This window comes from Talpa europaea (genome assembly GCF_964194135.1).
Source record: "Talpa europaea genome assembly, chromosome: 16".
NCBI classification, from domain to species: Eukaryota; Metazoa; Chordata; class Mammalia; order Eulipotyphla; family Talpidae; genus Talpa; species Talpa europaea.
Genome location: NC_140084.1, coordinates 58,331 through 75,816, shown reverse-complemented (window position 1 = coordinate 75,816; position 17,486 = coordinate 58,331). Strand labels below are relative to the sequence as shown.

The 17,486-nt window shown below is 64.6% G+C and overlaps 2 protein-coding genes across 2 annotated transcripts; both read right to left on the bottom strand.

The window, feature by feature from the left end:
* Positions 1–247: 247 nt before the first annotated feature.
* Positions 248–1,876, bottom strand: TIGD1 (tigger transposable element derived 1; the record flags this gene model as incomplete). The annotated part of the gene is made up of 1 exon (XM_084257870.1): positions 248–1,876. The coding sequence occupies one exon, from the start codon at positions 1,874–1,876 to the stop codon at positions 248–250; it is 1,629 nt and encodes a 542-aa protein (XP_084113996.1).
* An 8,080-nt stretch (positions 1,877–9,956) lies between these two features.
* Positions 9,957–10,580, bottom strand: DBNDD1 (dysbindin domain containing 1; the record flags this gene model as incomplete). Its single annotated transcript, XM_084257306.1, has 2 exons — positions 9,957–10,192; positions 10,514–10,580. The coding sequence occupies 2 exons, from the start codon at positions 10,578–10,580 to the stop codon at positions 10,035–10,037; spliced, it is 225 nt and encodes a 74-aa protein (XP_084113432.1). The 3' UTR covers positions 9,957–10,034.
* Positions 10,581–17,486: the final 6,906 nt, after the last annotated feature.

Here is a 17,486-nt window from a genome sequence, read left to right as displayed (position 1 = left end):
TTTCTTTTGTGCACTTTTCTGTTGGATTTTGGTAGTTTTCCTCCACATTCTTAAGAATTTTTCAGGCTTATCAGCCTGTTATCTGTGAGATGTGGTGCAACTGTCTTCTCCCAATTTATCAAATGCCTTTGACCTTATTTGAAATGTTTACTCTTCTTAAAGAAAAGTTTTGGCTACATTTTTAATTGGCCCGACTGATTACATTTTTCAACTGGATTTTGAGAGGATACACAGACCAGAAGACAACCTAAGACAGCTGCTGCGAGCGCCGCTTTTTCTCATTGTACAATTCTCTGTAGCAGTTTATTGCATTGTTGATTGCTTTGGAAACTTTTTGTTTCCACTCCTCATCTGAGCTGTTACTGGTAAGCACCTGCAAGCCAGCCTCAAAATGCGCGAGGGCTGCTGAGAGCGCCCCTGTGGTTAGCTGGCGCAGGGCTGGTGGGGCGTCCTCACTGTCCTCCTCTACCGCTCTCTCCTGCTCCAGCTGCATCAGCTCTGCATTTGAGAGATCTTTCTCATTCAGCTGCAGCAACCGGCCCACATCAGCTTCCACCAGCTGTTCCAGAGCCAGGCTCCTGGCCAGAGCCACAATGTCTTGTTGAAGCTGTGCAACATTATCTGTTTGGGACACATCATGGAACTGAACGCACTCAGGCCAAATCTTCTTCCATGCACTGTTAATTGTTGCTGGCTTGAGTGCCTCCCAAGCCGTGGCAATGTTGTCCACGGCATCTATGATGCTATAGTTCCTCCAAAACTCGCTGATCACAGCTGGATCCTCCTCATCTGTTGCTTCCAGGATGTGCTCAAAAGTCCTTCTCAGGTAATGAGCTTTGAAGACAGAGGTGACACCCTGAGCCATGGGCTGGACCGAGTCGGCGGTACCATTGTGGAAGTACTCCACCCTTACATTATCAGACAGGTCACTCAAGTTTACTGGGTGGCATGGCGCGCTGTCTAGGATGAGCAAAGCTTTGTTGGTGAGATGATTTTGGGCACAGTATTTTTCAATGGCAGGACAAAAAAAGTATGTGAACCACTCGTGAAAAATGCTCTTGGTCGCCCAAGCCTTTCTGTTTGAGCGCCAAATCACAGGCAGGTTGGGCTTGGAGTAGCCCTGCAGAGCCTTGGGGTTCTCCGTGTGGTATACCAGTAAGGGCTTCAGCTTAAAGTCCCCAGTGGCATTGCCTCCAAGCAGCAGCATCAAGCGGTCTTTGGGCGATTTGGAGCCTGGCTCGACTTTCTCCTTCACAGAGATAAATGTCCCTTCAGGCATTCTCTTCCAGTAGAGCCCTGTCTCCACCACATTGAAAACTTGCTGGGGGGTGTACTCACCTTCTCGGATGATGCTTCTCAGCACTTCCGGGTAGGTGTCCTTGTTGCCGGGAGCCGAGCTGCTCATCTTGAAGTGGGGCAAACAGTGGCGCTCCTTGAACCTCATAAACCACCCTTTACTCGCGCTGAACTTTTCTGCTTGAGAGCTCTCGCCGTGTTCACGCTGTAAGTCGTCAAACAAACTCCTGGCTTTTTCCTGAATAGCGGTGACACTCAGGGGCACGTTTCGTTGGCTCTGGTCTTCCAGCCACACGTACAACAACCTCTCCATGGTCTCCATGGCCGCACTTCGACGGCGAGTCAGCCGAGAGGCTCTCGAGGGAGTAGCTATGAGCGAACTCGCCTTGATCTTTTCTTTATTATCGCGGATTGTCGCCACTGTGGAGACAGCAAGGCCCAGGGCCTTTGCAATTTGGCTGAGCTTCTCACCCACTTCAAATCGCCGCAACACTTCGAGTTTGATGTCGAGAGTGATTGCTTTCCGTTCCCTCTTGGCACTCCGGAGAGCCGTCGCACCCAGGGGCCTTTTCCCCGGCATCTTTGCCTCCAGAACGTCATAAACCCCCGCAGTCTAGGGGCAGGGGCCGGTGGACACACGCAGTCCCTTGCCGCGTAGGGCCGCGAGTAGACAGACGTTCGAGCCCCAGCCGCGCTCCCAGGCGCAGGCGGGATGGTTCCGGAGCCACCGCGGCCGGTGTCTGGCGTCCGAGCGTCCGCACCCCGCGTGCAGAGAACAAACACCTAGGAGCCCGCCCGGACCCGGCGCCTCCGCTCACGCGGGACGCGCGGAAGGCGTCGCCCGGTCGCGGAACAATGACACGCAGCAGCGGCGACTAGAGCGCTTTGGGACGGCATGGCACGGAGGACCCCAGAAGGGGTCCCTAGAGATGCCAGACTTAAAATAAAACTAAAGGAACTGGGCGTTTTTCTCTCAGCACCCCGCCGAATCGGCCGCTGGGGGTTCTGCGCCGCCTGAGTCGAGCCAACGGCGTTCATGTTCTGATCTTCAGGAGTCGGGCGATAGAGTAGACACACGCAGAGAGGCCCCCGGGCCGGGGCTACAGCGCATGCGCGCGGCCCTCCTCCCGCCGCGGGGCCGTGGCGACACGGTGGCTCGTTTGCGTGGCATTGCGCGTGCGCGCGCCCGAGCGGCGCGAGTTCGGCGGCGGGGCGTGCGCCACCGGCTGGCGGCTGCGGCTGCGCCTCTGGTCGGCCTGTGGCGATGCCCCGGGGACGCAGGGCGCGGCAGGATGGCCGGGCCTGGCGCGAGGGCCGTGGCCGCCTTCGGGCAGGTGAGCGGGGACGCCACGTCCGCCGCTTCCGGGCGACGGCGGCGGCCGCTCTGGAGCGGCGGTGACGCCATCCGGGAGCGCCGAGTGCGGGGCCGGGAGCCGCTTTCCTGCGCGTCGCGGCCTCGCGGGCCGAGCCCGGGGATCTTCGGCGAGCCCGCGACCGTCGTGCTGCGTTCGACAGCGCCCGCGGAACCCCCGCTCAGGACCCCCGACACACCGGGGGTGCCCCCTGCCGACACACGGGGAGTGACTTCTGCATCCCCCCAGCACACCCCGGGGTGTCCCCCTGTAACAGGGAGGTCCCCAGGAAAAGGGGAGGCCCCGGGTTCCCTGCCCCACCCAAGGGGGTGGAGCCGAGCAGGGAGGAGACCCCGAGAGGAGACTTGGGTGGGAAGGAGGGAGGGTGGGGAGCAGACGGGGCCTGGGGGAGGCCCGGGGCGGAGACGGAGCTGTGGGCTTCTGGTCCTGGGCTGGGAGGACGGCCGCCGCTGAGCCACGGGAGGAGGCAGGGGCAGCTTTTATCTTGATTCTGATGTTGCGCTTTCCCCCCCAGACTTGTCTGTTTTTGACCCTTTCCTGTGGGTCCCCACCAGGAGGGGCATTAGACTTGGGGCGGCTTTCAGGCCTCAGTGGCCCTACTCTGGGCCAATCCTTTTGGGCTGGACTTTTACCCACGAGGGGACAGGTTACTTGGGGTGCTTGATTTGGAAACTCTAGTCTTCATCTTTTCTGTGCTGCACAGTAATTGTATTAAGGTTCCTTTCCATTAAAGGTCTGTATGTTTTGTTTTGATGCAGCGGGTGGCAGAAAACCTATTTAGAGCAGGCACGTTTGGGGGTTCTGGGGTGCCCCTCTCCCTGCCCTGTAACACCCCCTATTTATCACACCTGGGGGGTGCTTCCCCTTCTCTGTGTGTGTGTGTGCGTGTGTCTGTGTCTCCCCTTCCAACACACTGGGGTATTGTCCCCCATCGCATCCGAGGGTGTCTTCCCCCTCACACCCAGGGGTGCCCCCTCCTGTCACGCTGGGGGTATCCTCCATCATCCCCCCATCACACCTGGGGTTGTATCCCCTGCCCTGGCACACCCAGGGATACCCCCCACCCTGGGGTGTTCCCACCGTGCGCAGCAGGGCAAACCTCACCCTGTTTCCTGGGGGCATCTGGCTCAAGCGCCTTCCCCTGTGAGCACTTGGTGACACTCCCCCCCTTAGATGCCGTGAGTCCAGTTGCTCTTCAGTAAAGTCCTTTGCTGGGGGGGAGGGGACATGGTTGGGGGGAGAGTGCGGCTTCAATGTGCCCGTTGCTGGCGTCCTTTGGGCTGTTGGTCCTCGACGCCTGGGTCCATGCAGTGGTGGGAGGACTTCGGTCTGTCTGTCTTCAGGGTGATCTTGCTGCTCTTCTCTGCTCTCTGACGCCGCCAGCCCCATGCTGTGGCAGCAGCAGAGAAACAGGCCACTCGTGTCCAGTACCTACTGGGGTCAGGAGCAGCCCCTTTTCATGTGGACCGAGAAGCTGCCATGACCCTGAGCTGACTGCCCGGCCCTGTCCCGGACAGGGGATTTGCGGGCCACGGACGAGGTGGCAGCACCTGCTCCAGAGATGAAGAATCCCCAGAGTGGCTGCATCTAGGGATGCTTGTGTTCTGGAAACGTCCACGCCATTATTTTGCTGTCAGTGGTTGCTGCGCTCTTCCTGCTATGTAGGGAGGACAAGACAGCAGCCGTGGCGTGCTGAGTACGCACCCGCTCCATGCCCACAGGCTTTGGGTGGCTCAGTAAAGCAGGGAAAGAAGCTTGGAGGAGTAAGGGGCTGGAGCCCTTGGAGGGCGCAGCAAGTTCGTTCCTGCCAGCTGCCTGTGTGCAGCTTCCTGTGTGCAGCTTTGGTGGTTCCCGCCATCCTGCCCCGGGCGCTGGTTGGGGGAAGGCTGGGGGAGCAAGGTCTTCCTGCCTCTAGGAGCTGCCTTCTGGCTGGACGCACCCCTTAAAGTGCCAGTGCCGCCTTGCCTTGCCTTGCCTTGCGTTGGAGGGGAGGAGGGGAGTGTGGGTCTCTCTAAGGGTGGGGGAGGAACAAGACCTGGAGGAAGTGGCGCCCCAGAAAGCCTCAGGGCCTCTGGGGTACACAGATCTGCCTGGCCTGGCTCCCATGGGTGTGCCTCCACAGCTGAGTCTCCCTCTGTCTTCAGGACGCGGAGCCCTGTGGATCGCACTCCTGGGCCTCATAGGTGGAGGGGGTGGGCGAGCTGCTGAGCTGTGCTCCCTGGGAGGGTCCCTGCTGGGCGCGGGGAGGGGGGTCCTCGGGTTTGCTGCAAGGGGAGCCTCTTGGAAGAGTCACACTTTCTCTCGACATCACTGCAGAGTCTCACTTTTCCCCGCACTCCTTTTGCTGCTGGCTTCAGGCTCTGGGTGGGGGTGCGGGGCTGTGAGTGTGTGTGTGTGTGTGTGTACAGCCCATGCTCCCCACTGCTGCGACCTGTCCAAGTTCTGGGTTAGTTTCCCTGGCTCTTGTGGGAAATTTTACTCCAGTGTCTTTTCACCCCTTCGCTTTGGGACACAACTGTCGGGGCCCCAGCATCTGCATGGACAGTCAGGAGGTGCGGCTGTCCCTGTGCCCACCCTGCCAGCTCGCCCCGAATCTGCTGGAACAGCCACAGCTCCAGGGAGCTGCCCTGTGTCTGTCCAGTGTGCCGGGCGGGGGCAGGGCCTAGGCTGTCTGTTCCCAGCTGCCCTCCTCTCCAGCCTCCAGAAGTCGGGCAGCGCCTTCCCTGGGCTGGCTGGGGCGCAGGGGGCCTTGCCTGCGGAGCGGCCCATGAAACTGCCCTCAGCTGGCGCGCTCTGCCGCTGGCAGGGAAAAAGCCACGTTGGCAATCACGGAGCTTGTCAGTTTCCCGAAGAATCCCCAGCAGTGTCGGGCGCAGGAGCCAGAACACCAAAGGTGCTGATTTCAGGAATCGGTGCTCGGGCCATGGCCACGGCAGCCTTGGTCACCAGCCAGGACAGGAAGTGGAAGTGGCGCTGGCAGAGCGGAGTCTGGATGCGGTGCACCTGGCAGGCCAGGCACGGTGGAAGCTGCTGTCCCAGACCTCAGAGCTGGCCCGGGACAGTGCCCCCCCACTCCCGGCCTGGGGCTCCGGGCCCTGTGGAGAGCATGTGGCTCCCTGGGGGTGGCCAGTCCTGCTTCTGTGGCTCCTGTCCTCGGCTTGACAGCTCTTCAGCCTTTGCCTTCGCTGCTCTCTGATCCAGTCTTCACTTTGGTCTTCGAAGAAACAGGCCTTTTTCAGTTCTGTTGTATTAGTTAGGTCACTAAAGGGGACACAGATACATTTGGGGTCAGATGCAGCCTCTTTGTGGGGCTACCGCCCATGTGGGGGGCAGTCCAGCCTGGGGCCTGGCCATCTGCTGCTTGGCTGGTCTGCTGGCCTTTTTTGGACCCTGAATCTCCAAGGGCTCGGTGGGGCTGAGTCCCTCCTGGGGAGGGCAGCTCATAGGCCCTTTAGGCCTCCTGGTTCTGGCCAGCTCCTCCCCACGGTGCCGCTGCATACTGCTGGCCACTGCCTGACCACTGAGACCCCAGGGCTGAACAGAGGCCACGACTCTTCTTCACGGTCCTGGCTGTCAAGGGGCAGAAAGTGTGGGAGCTGGACACAGGAGGTGGGGGGGAGGCTGTGGCAGCAGGCAGGGCAGGGAGGTGGAGGTGGGTGGCAGGTGTGGGAGTAGGGGAGGACGGCAGGCAGGGGCTGTAGTGAGGGGGAATGGCAGGCCAGGGCCCTCTCATCAAGGGGGGGAGCTATGTGCACAGATGTGCTTCTGTCTGGGTCTCAGATTCTTTCATGTGCTTGTATTTGTGGGGGACCCTGAATGCCAGATGGTGGGGGAGCAGCCCAGTACCTTACCTGGAGGGGCCTGGGTCAGGCCAGCTTCCCGGTGCCACCTCCCTTGAACTGGCTGCATGTGGCCACGTGGATGGATGGGGTGGGCAGTGGAAGGCTGAGGCCCCAAGTGTTTGTGGGGCCCAGGGACCCAGCATCTTGTGTTTGATGTGAGTGTCTCATTTCTGGTTTTTGGTGTTTTTTTTTTTTTTTTAAGATTTCATTTATGCACACAAGAGCTGGGGTACAGTCCAGAGGTGTGGGGATGAGAGCACTCACCAGAGTGGGGAGCAGAACAGGCAGCTCCACTGAGATTCACTGCTGAGGAGAGCAGCAGGGAGACAGGAGAGGTCTGCTGGCCATGTGGGCAGCTCCCTAGCTGGGGATGGACTCAGGCTGCAGTGGCTGGGCAGTGGCTGGGGATAGCTTGATGGCGTTGAGACTTCAACCCCTGCACCACCAGGGAGGCCCTGAGCCAGCAGGGCCTGTCCTGCGGCTCCTCTGCCCAGGACAGCATGGGGGACCACTCCCCTACACTAGTGCACTGCGGGCAAAGTCAGCCTGGGCCTACCAGGTGCCCTGTCCATCACCCTGTGGTGCCGGGAGCCTGCACTGGGGTGGGGGGCAGCCCCTCCGTCGTGTTGTATCCCTTGGGCGGTGGCTGCCAAGCACCTGTTACTGGGCAGGTCACTGGGGCCTGACGACCTGACAAGGTTCAGGCAGGACCCCTGGGTGGTGACATCAGGGGTGTCAAGCCTGGGCTCTCACCCTCCCCCTGCACCCAGACGCCCCCCCCCCAACCGTGGCTGCCCCCTCTCCTCCCTCCCACACCCAGCGCTGCTCAGAGCCAGCAGGCAGCTAGGATCAGAGTGGGGGTTTGGAGTCTCTTCCTGTGCCACTGCCCGCCCTGCTGAGGAGCCTCCGGCCCCGGCCAGTGCAGGGCTGGGGCTCCAGGCCACTGCCTCAGAGTATCTGCTGCCACTGAGCCCCAGCAGGCCCTATGTGGGCTGCCGCTGGGTGCTGGGGCTCGGCTGTGCCTGCCAGGCGGGTGACAGGGGGGAGGGTGGGGGAATGCCTGCTTACCAGACCAGACCCTAGGACTCGGTAGCTAGTTTGCTGTTTGCTTCAAAAGTCAAGTGCGGGCCCCCGCCAGCCCGGGGCCGCGGCAGGGCGCTCGGCCGGGAAGGGGGCGCGTGCGGGCCGGGCCGTCCCGTCCCGGGGACGCCGCTCGCGCAACAGGCTTGTGGGTGATGGAATGAAGAATCCTTCCATTGTTGGAGTCCTGTGCACAGATTCACAAGGACTTAATTTGGGCCGCCGTGGGACCCTGTCAGATGAACATGCTGGGGTGATATCTGTTCTAGCTCAGCAAGCAGCTAAGCTAACCTCAGACCCTACAGATATTCCTGTGGTGTGCCTAGAATCAGATAATGGGAACATTATGATCCAGAAACATGATGGCATCACAGTGGCAGTGCACAAAATGGCCTCTTGATGACCCAGGTCATCCCTGCAGCAGCCTGCCACAGGCACTAAGCGCTGACATGTGTCAATCATCTTACACTAGTATTCAAGTTTCGGTAGTTAGGCCATCTATTTAATGTACATTGGGCACTTCTAATTTTAGAGTAAGCTGCTTTTTGACACTCTATAAACTATATAAAATGTTAGTGTGATGCTGCAGGGGGCCTTGCTGCCCCAACCATGTAAGACACTGGCAAGCAGCTAAGAAAAAGGGCCTCACTCCATGGGGCCGAAGATTTCCAAAGAGCCTCACACTGTGGGGCTGAAGATTAATCTATAACCTATAAGCATCCCTTTGTTTTTTTGTTCTTGGTCATATAAGAAAAAACTTCTCAGAAAGTACATTGGGCAATAAATTATACGTGTAGAATACTGTAAGTAAATGGCACTAAGAAATACCTGCTTAAAAATTAAACACTGTAAATTTGGCCTGCCTGACAATGGGAATGAATTTTGTTATACATGAGCATGCCTGACAAGCAACCCAGGACAACAATTATAGTAAATCCTTCTTTTGCTTTTTTTTTTTAGAAGTTTCTTAGGAAAGTTTTTAAATGAAGTTAACTGTATTAAGAAGTTTCTTGGTAGAAAACCCTGCTAGCCGATAACCAGAAAGCAGCTGGTCTCCAGCTGAAGGCCATATGAATAGAAGAGTCTTTTGATGCTTAGGCTTTAGCTGATAGGAGTGTACCGACGGCTATTGGCTGTCTTAGGTAATTGCCTAAGCTAAAATAATGAATTTTAGTGTAAGGTTTATTTTTTTTTAATCTATTAACCTTGAAGGCTACTATCTTGCTGAGACCCATAGGAGCCAGTAGTACATGGGAAAAGAATATACTGATTGTTTCTGCTCTGCTTCTATGATGATGTAATTTCACTGCTTGCTAAAAATGAATAAAGACCTGCTGAGCCCCTCAGTAGAAGAGACTTGCACCTCAAAAAAAAAAAAAAAAGTCAGTGACAGCCGGGGGTGAGTGCGCCCCACTCCCCTTGCCTGAAATGTGTCCCCCAAGCTGTGTCCTGCCGTTCCCCTAGGCCCAGAACGGTTGAGCTGCCTGGTTCCCCAGGCCTGGCCCTGCCTCTGTGCTGCCGGGGGCACAGACCAGCCGGGGTCCCGGCCACACCTGGGCCACTCCTCCTGCCCCAGGCTCCTCAGGGCATGGCTCCCGGGTGGTCCTGCCTGGCCTGGCTGCTGCTGCCCCCGGTGTGGAACCCGCCCAGCTGGCGCCCCTGCCTTCTGCCCAGGGACTAGAAATCCAGGGCGTCTGTCCTCGAAGAGTGACCCAAATACACAGCCTGGGTGCGGCCCCAGCACCCTCACCTTGGGCTCAGCTGGAGAAAGGACTGGAGTGGCCCCCACGAACCCCGGAACTGTCAGCCAGAAAGGAGGAGATGGGTCAGGCCTCAGGAAGTGATGTTTAATCCCCCCTTTTGTAAGTGAGCCCCCAGCCGCAGGAAGACCCGGGAGCCTGCAGGGCACACGGCCGGCCTGGAGAGGAGCGCATAGCCCAGGTGGCTGTGGGCAGTCATGTGGCTTCCGGCTGTGGGAATGGCTGGGGCTGGGACGGAGGCGAGCTCACGCCTTTATTCTAAAGCTGTCAACTTGCTGTGCGGCCAGGGGCCCATCCTGTCCCTCAGGCCACGAGAAGCAGCATTGGGGGCAGTGGGGTTGTGCCTTGAGAGGGCCTGGGGCTGTGTGCAGGCACCGGGGTCCCCACCCAGGCAGGGCCGCGGGGTTCAGACCAGATGTGTGGCGGGGCAGGCATGGGGCCGGGCCTGTAGCCGCCGTACTGGCCACAATGCTTGGCTGGGCAGCAGTGTTCCTGGGCTGGGGCCCGGTGGCCGTCACCCCTGCCCGCGTGGGGGTTCTGGGACAGAGCACCAGTCTCGTAGACAAGTTTCCAGAAGCCCAGGCCGCTCCGCTTCAGTCCTGGGCATGGTCCCGGCACCGCCCTGGAGGAACCAGAGCAAGGCCGCTGGGCTGTGCTTGTGCCGACCCCCGGGCCGCAGCCGCCTAGTCCTCCTTGGGCCTCTCCACGGTGAGAAACGTGTCCAGCACCGCCGGCTGCCGCTGGGGTTCCCCAGGAGGCTGCTTTTCCCGGTTCTGCTCGGCCCTCGTACGTGTCCAGGATGGGGAGCGGAGGCAGCCTGCCCGGGGCAGCGGCTGCAGGCCTGGAGGGACAAGGGGGCCATGAGGCTGGGGTGGTCACTGACAGCCACTGAGCCGGCGGCAGGGGCTGACTCCCCCAGGAGGGCCCTCCCAGCCCAGTGCTGCCCACCACCCCCTTGGTCCTGGGGTCGCGGGGCCCAACCCCTCTGGTCAGCGCCAGCCCCTGCGCTCAGCGGCTGGAGGCCAAACCCACCAGTGGGGACTCCATGGCGAGTCTGGGGGAGGGGTGGTGGCCAGGACAGGAGCTGTGTGGAAATGTGAGGACATCGGGCCTGAGGCTTGGAGGTGGATGGCTCGTGGGTCAGTGCCCGCCCTGGGCCTACCTGCCGGGGTGTCACCGGTCTCATCATCCGAGTCAGCGAAGACCTCGGCCAGCTCCTGGTCGGACATGTCGGCCAGCTCAGCGAGGTCCAGGAGGTCGAAGTGCACCTCCAGGGAGGAGACGCTGCTCAGGGGCTCTGCGGGCGGCGGTGGGTCAGGGGGGCCACGTGCCCGCCCCCGCCCAGGCAGAGCCCCACGCCCGCGTCCTGGTGCCCGCGGCCCCGTCTGTGTCATGGTGGTCTGGGTGGGGCGCCGCGCCCCCCACCAGGGCTCCCCACCGGCCTGCTGGGCCCGCGACACGCAACTCACGCCTCCTCTCGGCGACCTGCAGGAGCCCGGGCGCTGGTGTCGGGACAGCTGCGTCCTCCTCCTCGGCTTCGGGCGCGGGGCAACGGTCCCTGGCCCCGGGAGCAGCAGGTGGCCCCCCGGTCTCTGTCACCACGTCTGCAGCAGAAATCGGTGTCCAGGGAGGCCCACTGGAAGGCGCTTGGTGCCAAGAACTCCGGCGGGCAGTGGCTGGTGCACCCCCGTCTGCCGCTCAGACGCGGGGTTCTGGGTCAGCTGCACCCCCTCGCCCCTCACACCCAGCCCGCGTGGCCTGTGACCCCCGAGTTGGCCTCGGCATGTTCCGAGGGCCGCGTGGGGGCCGCCTCGCCGCCCACCCCCTTGTGCCCTGCCCAGGTCTCCAGCGATGTTCTAATGGGCAGTGCAACTGCCCAGCTTTGTCGCCAAGGCTGTCTTGTCACTGAGAGTGGCCGACACCATGCGGGCTGTTTTCTGGGGCAGGCTCCCACAGACAGGGGCTGTTCTCTGCTCCCCTCCTGCGCGTCCTGGGAATCCAGCTCTTCTCCCCACCCAGCAGGCCCTGTAGCTCTGGCTGCCCACGGAGCCTTGTTGCGTGGTGCCGAGCAAGGAGCAGCTACCTTGAGTGCGGCCCAGGGGTCCGTCTGACTGCTGCCCTGGGGTGGCCCACCCCAAGCCCCCACGCCTGGCTGGCCGCGCTGGCCCCCCGACCCCTCCTGGGAGCAGAGCAGGCCTGGGCCCCTGGGTCCTGTCCCACTGGTGCGCAGCTTTGGCCTGCAGGTGGCGAGGGCAGTGATGGGCCTGCTCTGGGCTGGCAGGGCCTCCCGTCCGCTTAGACCGCTGCCAGTGGCCCTGGGCCCTGCCTAGGGCAAGCAGCTGCTGGGTGTCCATGGGCCACTCACAGCCTGCAAGGCAGGGCTGAGCTGGGACAAACCCCTGAGCTGGCCGAGGTGGCAGAGGTGGGTCCTCATGCCTGGCCTCTCTGCGGGGCCCCCCCATCCAGCACTCGCACTGGCTGCCTGTGAGGCCTGCAGGGGTGCCCATTTCGGGGGATCCTGCCGATGGAGCTGGGCCTTCCCGGGTGGCGCCACAGAGGCCCTGAAGGGCACATCCGAGGGCTGGCAAAGCCCTGGGGGTTCTGAGCAGCAGGGGCGCCCTCCGTCCGGTGCGGGTGGCAGGGAAGCAGCCTTGGGCAGCGGCTAAGCCAGGGCTCGCATCCCACCTGCTTGGGCAGCCCTGCCAGAAGCTGTCTCATTGCTTCTGTCCCTGAGCTGCGAGGCGGCCGGCCGGGGGTCTGGGGTTCTTTCTGCCCCTTGTGGCGGTGGGTCTGTACTTTATTTGGGGATGTGCAGGCCTATGAGGGCCGAGGGGAGGGGGCCAGCAGGGATGCACCACGTGGCCTTTGGACACGGCCTCTGGAGGTCGTGTGGTGGGCAGCTACAGCAGGTCGGGGCAGCGCCCTTAGCCACGCGGCTCTGCTCACACGTGGAAGGAAGGGTGTGTCCGCAGTGCCCCTGCAGCCCAGTCGCAGGGCCCCGGTGGGCCAAGTGTCAGTGGTCAGTCAGCACTCGATGGGCAGAGCTGACCCCTGCTGCTGGGGTTGGCCTGGGCAGGGTGCGGAAGGCAGCTGGGTGGCCAGGCCAGGGGTGCAGGGCTCCTTTTCAGGGTGGTAAAACTACTGGAATTGGGGGTTGTGGCAGCACCGCCACTGCCTGGCACTCAAGGGCGAGCTGGTGGAAGGCGAGAAGGGTGCCCGCACAGACCAGCAGAGGGCCAGGTAGGCCAGGGCCGAGCCCCACAGCCTGGGGGGCACCTCTTGGGGGCAGCCCAGTGTTTCAGGAGCTGGCTGGGTGCTCGTGGTGGTGGGGCTCAAGTGGGGGGTGCTCGGCAGCTCCCGCTGGCAGAGGCATGAGTGTTTCTGGGGCCCCGGAGGGCCAGGGGAACGCAGCCCCACTGGTGCAGGCACCGGGGCAACATGGGGAGACGTGTTGAGCCCCACGGGCCTCCCCGGTGGACACTAATGTGCGGACAAGATGGGGTTACCTGGGCTGTCCTACTTTCCAGTACATTCATGCCGAGAGCGTGGCCCACATCTCGGGTTCCCTGCCGGCACCCGGGCCTCGCCCAGCACAGAGCAAGAGAGCCATGGAGGGAGGGGTGCTGCGGGGCCCCAGGTGGGGGCCCCCCTCGGCATCCAGAGTGGCCCTAGGCTAACCCTCTGTGGGCAGGGTCCCGGCCTGGCAGGAGGGGCTGGGCCCGGGGTCTCTCCAGAAGTGCACTCCCTCAGTTCTGGAGCAAAAATGTTCTATCAAAACCTTGGGGCCTTCTATCAAAAATTTTGGGAATCTCACAGATGAAATGGCTATATTCGCCACAAATTTCTCCTGAGGAGAGCTGCTGGGTCTGTCTGTCTGGGGCCGGGCAACGTCTGGTCTGTGCCCACACAGGCATGGCCACCTGCGGGTGAGCTTGGGCCGGCAGAGCAGACCCCAGCCCACATCAGGGAGCTGCCGGTTGCTGGACCCCGCTGGGTTGGGGCTTCAGTGCAGGGGCTGGGGGTTCTCACGCTCCTCCCCCAAAGGCTTTCCCTCCACTGTCTTAGGGCACACAGAGCCCTGGGGGGAGGGGCGTGTCCCTCGGAGGAGGCCCCTCAGCCCTGGGGGCCCTGGGGAGGGGCGCTGGACTGTCAAAGGTGAGACCTCAGCTGGACCCGTGCGAATGGGTGAACAAAGAAAGCGCCCCCGGCCCGGTGTCTCCTGGTGCTTGCAGGGGGGCGGCCCTGACATCTGCCTGCCCACCTCCCACTGCCCGGGGGCCAGCCCTCGGCCCCAGAGCCGGCTGGGCTTGCGGCTCCCGAGGGCTCCCTGGGTGGGGCGGGGTCTCCACACCCCCTGATGCACTGTGGTCTGACAAGGGCGTGGGGTGTGCACGGTCTGCATCCAAGTTCCGTGGCGGATGCGCCCGCAAAGCCTTCCGGAAGGGGCTCTGGGGGGCGGGGGTGTTCCTAGAATGTTCCTCGCGTCCGCAGAAGCCTCCCCGCCCGGGGCCAGGCTCCAGGGCGAGGCGTCCCCACGGCCGCCGGGAGCCGAGCCGGGGTCACCCCGCGCACCTGTCCGCCCGGACGCGCGCGGCCCCGCGGGCCCGCCCCGGAGACCCCGTCTCGGCCCCGGCGCCGCGGGATGCGGCCGCGGCCTCCGGGCCTCGCCCCCGGGAGCCGGGCTGGGCGAACAAAGCGGCCGCGGCCGGGCGCCCCCACGCCTCGCGGTCCGGAGCCCCGGCGGCGGCCCCGCAGCCGCACCCCGACCCGGGACCCGGCTGGGGCTTCGGGGCGAACTCGGGCCGCCCGCCCGGGGCGCGCCGGGCTCGCCGCGGGGCCGGCCGAGCGGCGAGGGGGCGGGACGCGCTCGTGCGCCCCCCGCGCGGCGCCCGGCCCGGCCCCTCCCGCCCGGCCGGCGCGGGTCTCGGGCGGCGGGGGCGGCGCGCTCGGGGCGCCGGGCCGCACTCACCTCTCGGCGTGGCGCCCTCCGGGGCCTCCATGCGGCCGGCGGGGTCGCCGAGGCGCGGGCGGCGGCGTCTCCCGGCCCGGGCGCCCCTGCAGCTGCGGCGGCGGAGCGGCCGGGGCTCCGCGCAACATCGGGGCAGCAGCCGGGGGGCCGCGGCGGCGGGGAGGAGCCCGCGGGGCGGGGCGCGCAGCTGCTCGGGCCCGGCTCCGGCTCCGCCCCGCCCGCGGCACAGGTGCGGCCCGCCCGCCGCGCGCCCCCGCCGGCCCCTCCGCCCCGCCCCGCCCCGCCCCGCCCCGCACCCCGCGCCTCCCCCCCCCCCCGGCCCGGCCGGGCGACCCCTCCCCGGCCCCTCCCGGCCCCTCCCCGCGACCCTCCCGGCCCGGCCCTGCCTCGGCCCCGCGCCGCACCTCGCGCGGCCCCGCTGCCGCCCGCCCACTTCGGGGGCGTCTGGCGGGGCCTGGAGGGCGCGCGGACGCGGAGGGAAGAGGCGCTGGCCCCGGGGTCCCGAGTGACAGCCGCCCCCGACGGCGGAGAGGAGACCCCGGGGTGGGGGTGGGCGGGCCCGGCAGTGGCCGGGGCCGGCGGGGTCTGCGGAGCTGAGGCCTGAGATCCGGGCGCGGAGGGCCTTCGCCAGCGCCCGGGCACAGGGAGGGCAGGCCCGGGGGCCGGCCGCTGGCCCCTGCCCAAGACATGCACGTTCCCTGTCAGAACCGCCCCAGCAGCCCGGGAAGGATGTCCCACTCCGGCTGCGAGCAGGGGCGGCCCTGGGGGGCCGGGGGTTTGCTGGAGGGCTCTGCGCGGGCGCTGTTGCCCGGCAGCCCCGGTCACTGCAGCGAGGCGGCCGGTTTGCAAAGCGCATGAAATAAAAAACTGCTGTTTGCCACCCTCTAAAGTGACGGCCTGGGCCACTAGGACAGGCCTCTCAGCAGCGATGGCCTCTGGGGACGAGGCTGTGCTGCAGGGTGGGCGCTGGGCAGCAGCAGCCACTGTCCTGCCTCGGGGGTCGGGGCAGTGGGAGGGCATCGGCTGCCTCCAGTATGTCCTCAGAACGTTCCCAGGAACGGTTCCAACTCGATGGCTTCCAGAAGCTTCCATTCCCTTCCATACTCCTGCATGAATCTGCGGCGGCCCTGTCACTGGAGGATGGCAGGGCAAGGCTGTGGCTTCCAAGGCTGGCCAGACAGGGCCACCTCTGCTGGGGCCGGTCTGGCCAGACCCAGGCCCTGTGCAGGCAGGCGGGGTCGGTGGCCGGGGCCTGGCCAAGTGACAGAGCTGGCAGACGCTGTCACCATCAAACTCCGGTTGGCACTCGTGCAGGTGCGGCAGCCGTGCCAGCGACTGTGGGCTACCGGTCATCCCCACTCCTGAGAGGATTGAGTGGACAGAGGGGCAGGGGTGCTGCGGAGAGGCGCACGCTGCCTCGTCTGGCTCCAGAGCCAGTGAGTATGTATTTTGACTTTTTACTAGGAAGATTTTCAAGCAGAAGTATAGAGACCAGCAAAGGTCACCCGTTGTGCCTGTCGCCCAGAGTCAGTGGCCACTGCTTCTCCCTCCAGGACTGGTGACTCCTGCACACGCCCGGTGATTGCACTTGTAGACGCTCGCTGTGCTGTTTATATCAAGAACGGGGCCCGTCTGCTCCTCCTGACCCCCAGGCCTGCTCGCGCCGTGCCATGGCTCTGACCTGCACAACCAGGAGGCGCCGAGGCCAGAGGTTTGTGCAGAGGGACATTTGCTTGTGGTTCTGCCGGGGACTTGGGTCATTCACGTGGGGCTCCCAGCCGCACAGCTGGACGCGAGTGTGGACTCTTCGGCCACACATGTGAACAAAGGGCTTTGCTAGAATCTCCACGCAAGTCTGCATGAGAAGCAGAGATGCGCGGCCTCACTGGGCCAGGCTGACTTAGCTCTGCAGTCCACCCCAGTGAGACCACTGGCTTCTGTCAGCCGAGGCCTGACCCCTCCTGACTTGGCCCTCCCTTCTTGCCCCTTGCCCTGGAAGGAATCATTGCTAATGTGTTACTGTGGTTTAATTCAGGACCCCAGACCTGCAGCAAACACCAGCCAGCGCCACTGCCTGGCCATCGGCCTGCAAGGTCGGTGTGGACAGTGCTCCCCGGGTCTGGGGGCCCCTCTGGGGAGGGGGTCTGGTGTTCAGCGGTGGCAGCAGCAGACCCCACAGAGGAGAGGCCTCGGGGCCTGCTGTCAATCGGGCAGCTCCCTGTCCCGGGGGTCTCCCCAGGGACCCAGCGGGGCCTGGGTGTCTGGTCAGGCCTGGGCCCGGGTGGCACCTGCGGCCGGCGAGCCCCGCGGTAGCCCCTGCGTGAGCCAGGCGGACAGTCCTCCGGGCCTTGCTGTGCCCAGAGCCTCTCTCCAGGGGGAGGAGATTCTGGAACCTTCTGTGTCCCCAAACAGACGAGGAGACGCACCCGCCGGAAACCCGGTCCAGGGGACGCTGAGGTCCGGGCTGCGGGGAGGACACGCGGGGCGCGGCCGGCTGAGCGGGACGGCGGGGGCCGCTGGGCCGTCGGCCCCTCGCGGCGGGCGGCGCCTGCTTCGGCAGCGGCCCCTGCCCGCGCAGACCCGCGCCGCGCGGACGCCCGTCCCTCCCTCCGCGCTGCTCGGGCCGCGGGGCTGGGCGCGCCACCCCGGGCCGCCGCGTTGCTAGGGACGCGCTGCGGCCGGCCGGCGGGCGGGCGGGCAATCTCGCGAGGCGCCGCGGGATTTCGCGCGGGGCCGCCCGGCGTTGCCAGGAGACGGCGCGGCCGCCCGGCGCGCCAGAGCGCGGGCTCCGCGGCGGGCGGACGGCGCGGCCATGGTGAGCGGCCGCCGGGCGGGGCGTCGCGTCGCGTCGCGTCGCGCTCGGGGCTCCTGGCGGGGGCGCCCGGGCGGGGCGTCGCGCCCGCGGCCTGTGCCCGCCGACTCCGGGCGCCGAGGCCGGCTCTGGGGTCCCCGTGCGGGGTCCGGGCGCCGAGGGCTGGGTCTCGCCTGCGGGGGGGCGCCTGGCTCTCAGCGGCCTGGGCCGGCCGGCGCGGCGGGGCGTCCCGGGGGCGCGCAGCAGGGGCTCCGCCGCGCTCCCGCACCCGGGCCCGCGGGGCGTGGGGCGTCCAGGGAGGGCGGCCGGCGCAGCAGGCTCCCTGGGCCCTGCGGTCTCTGGAGCGGAGTCTCG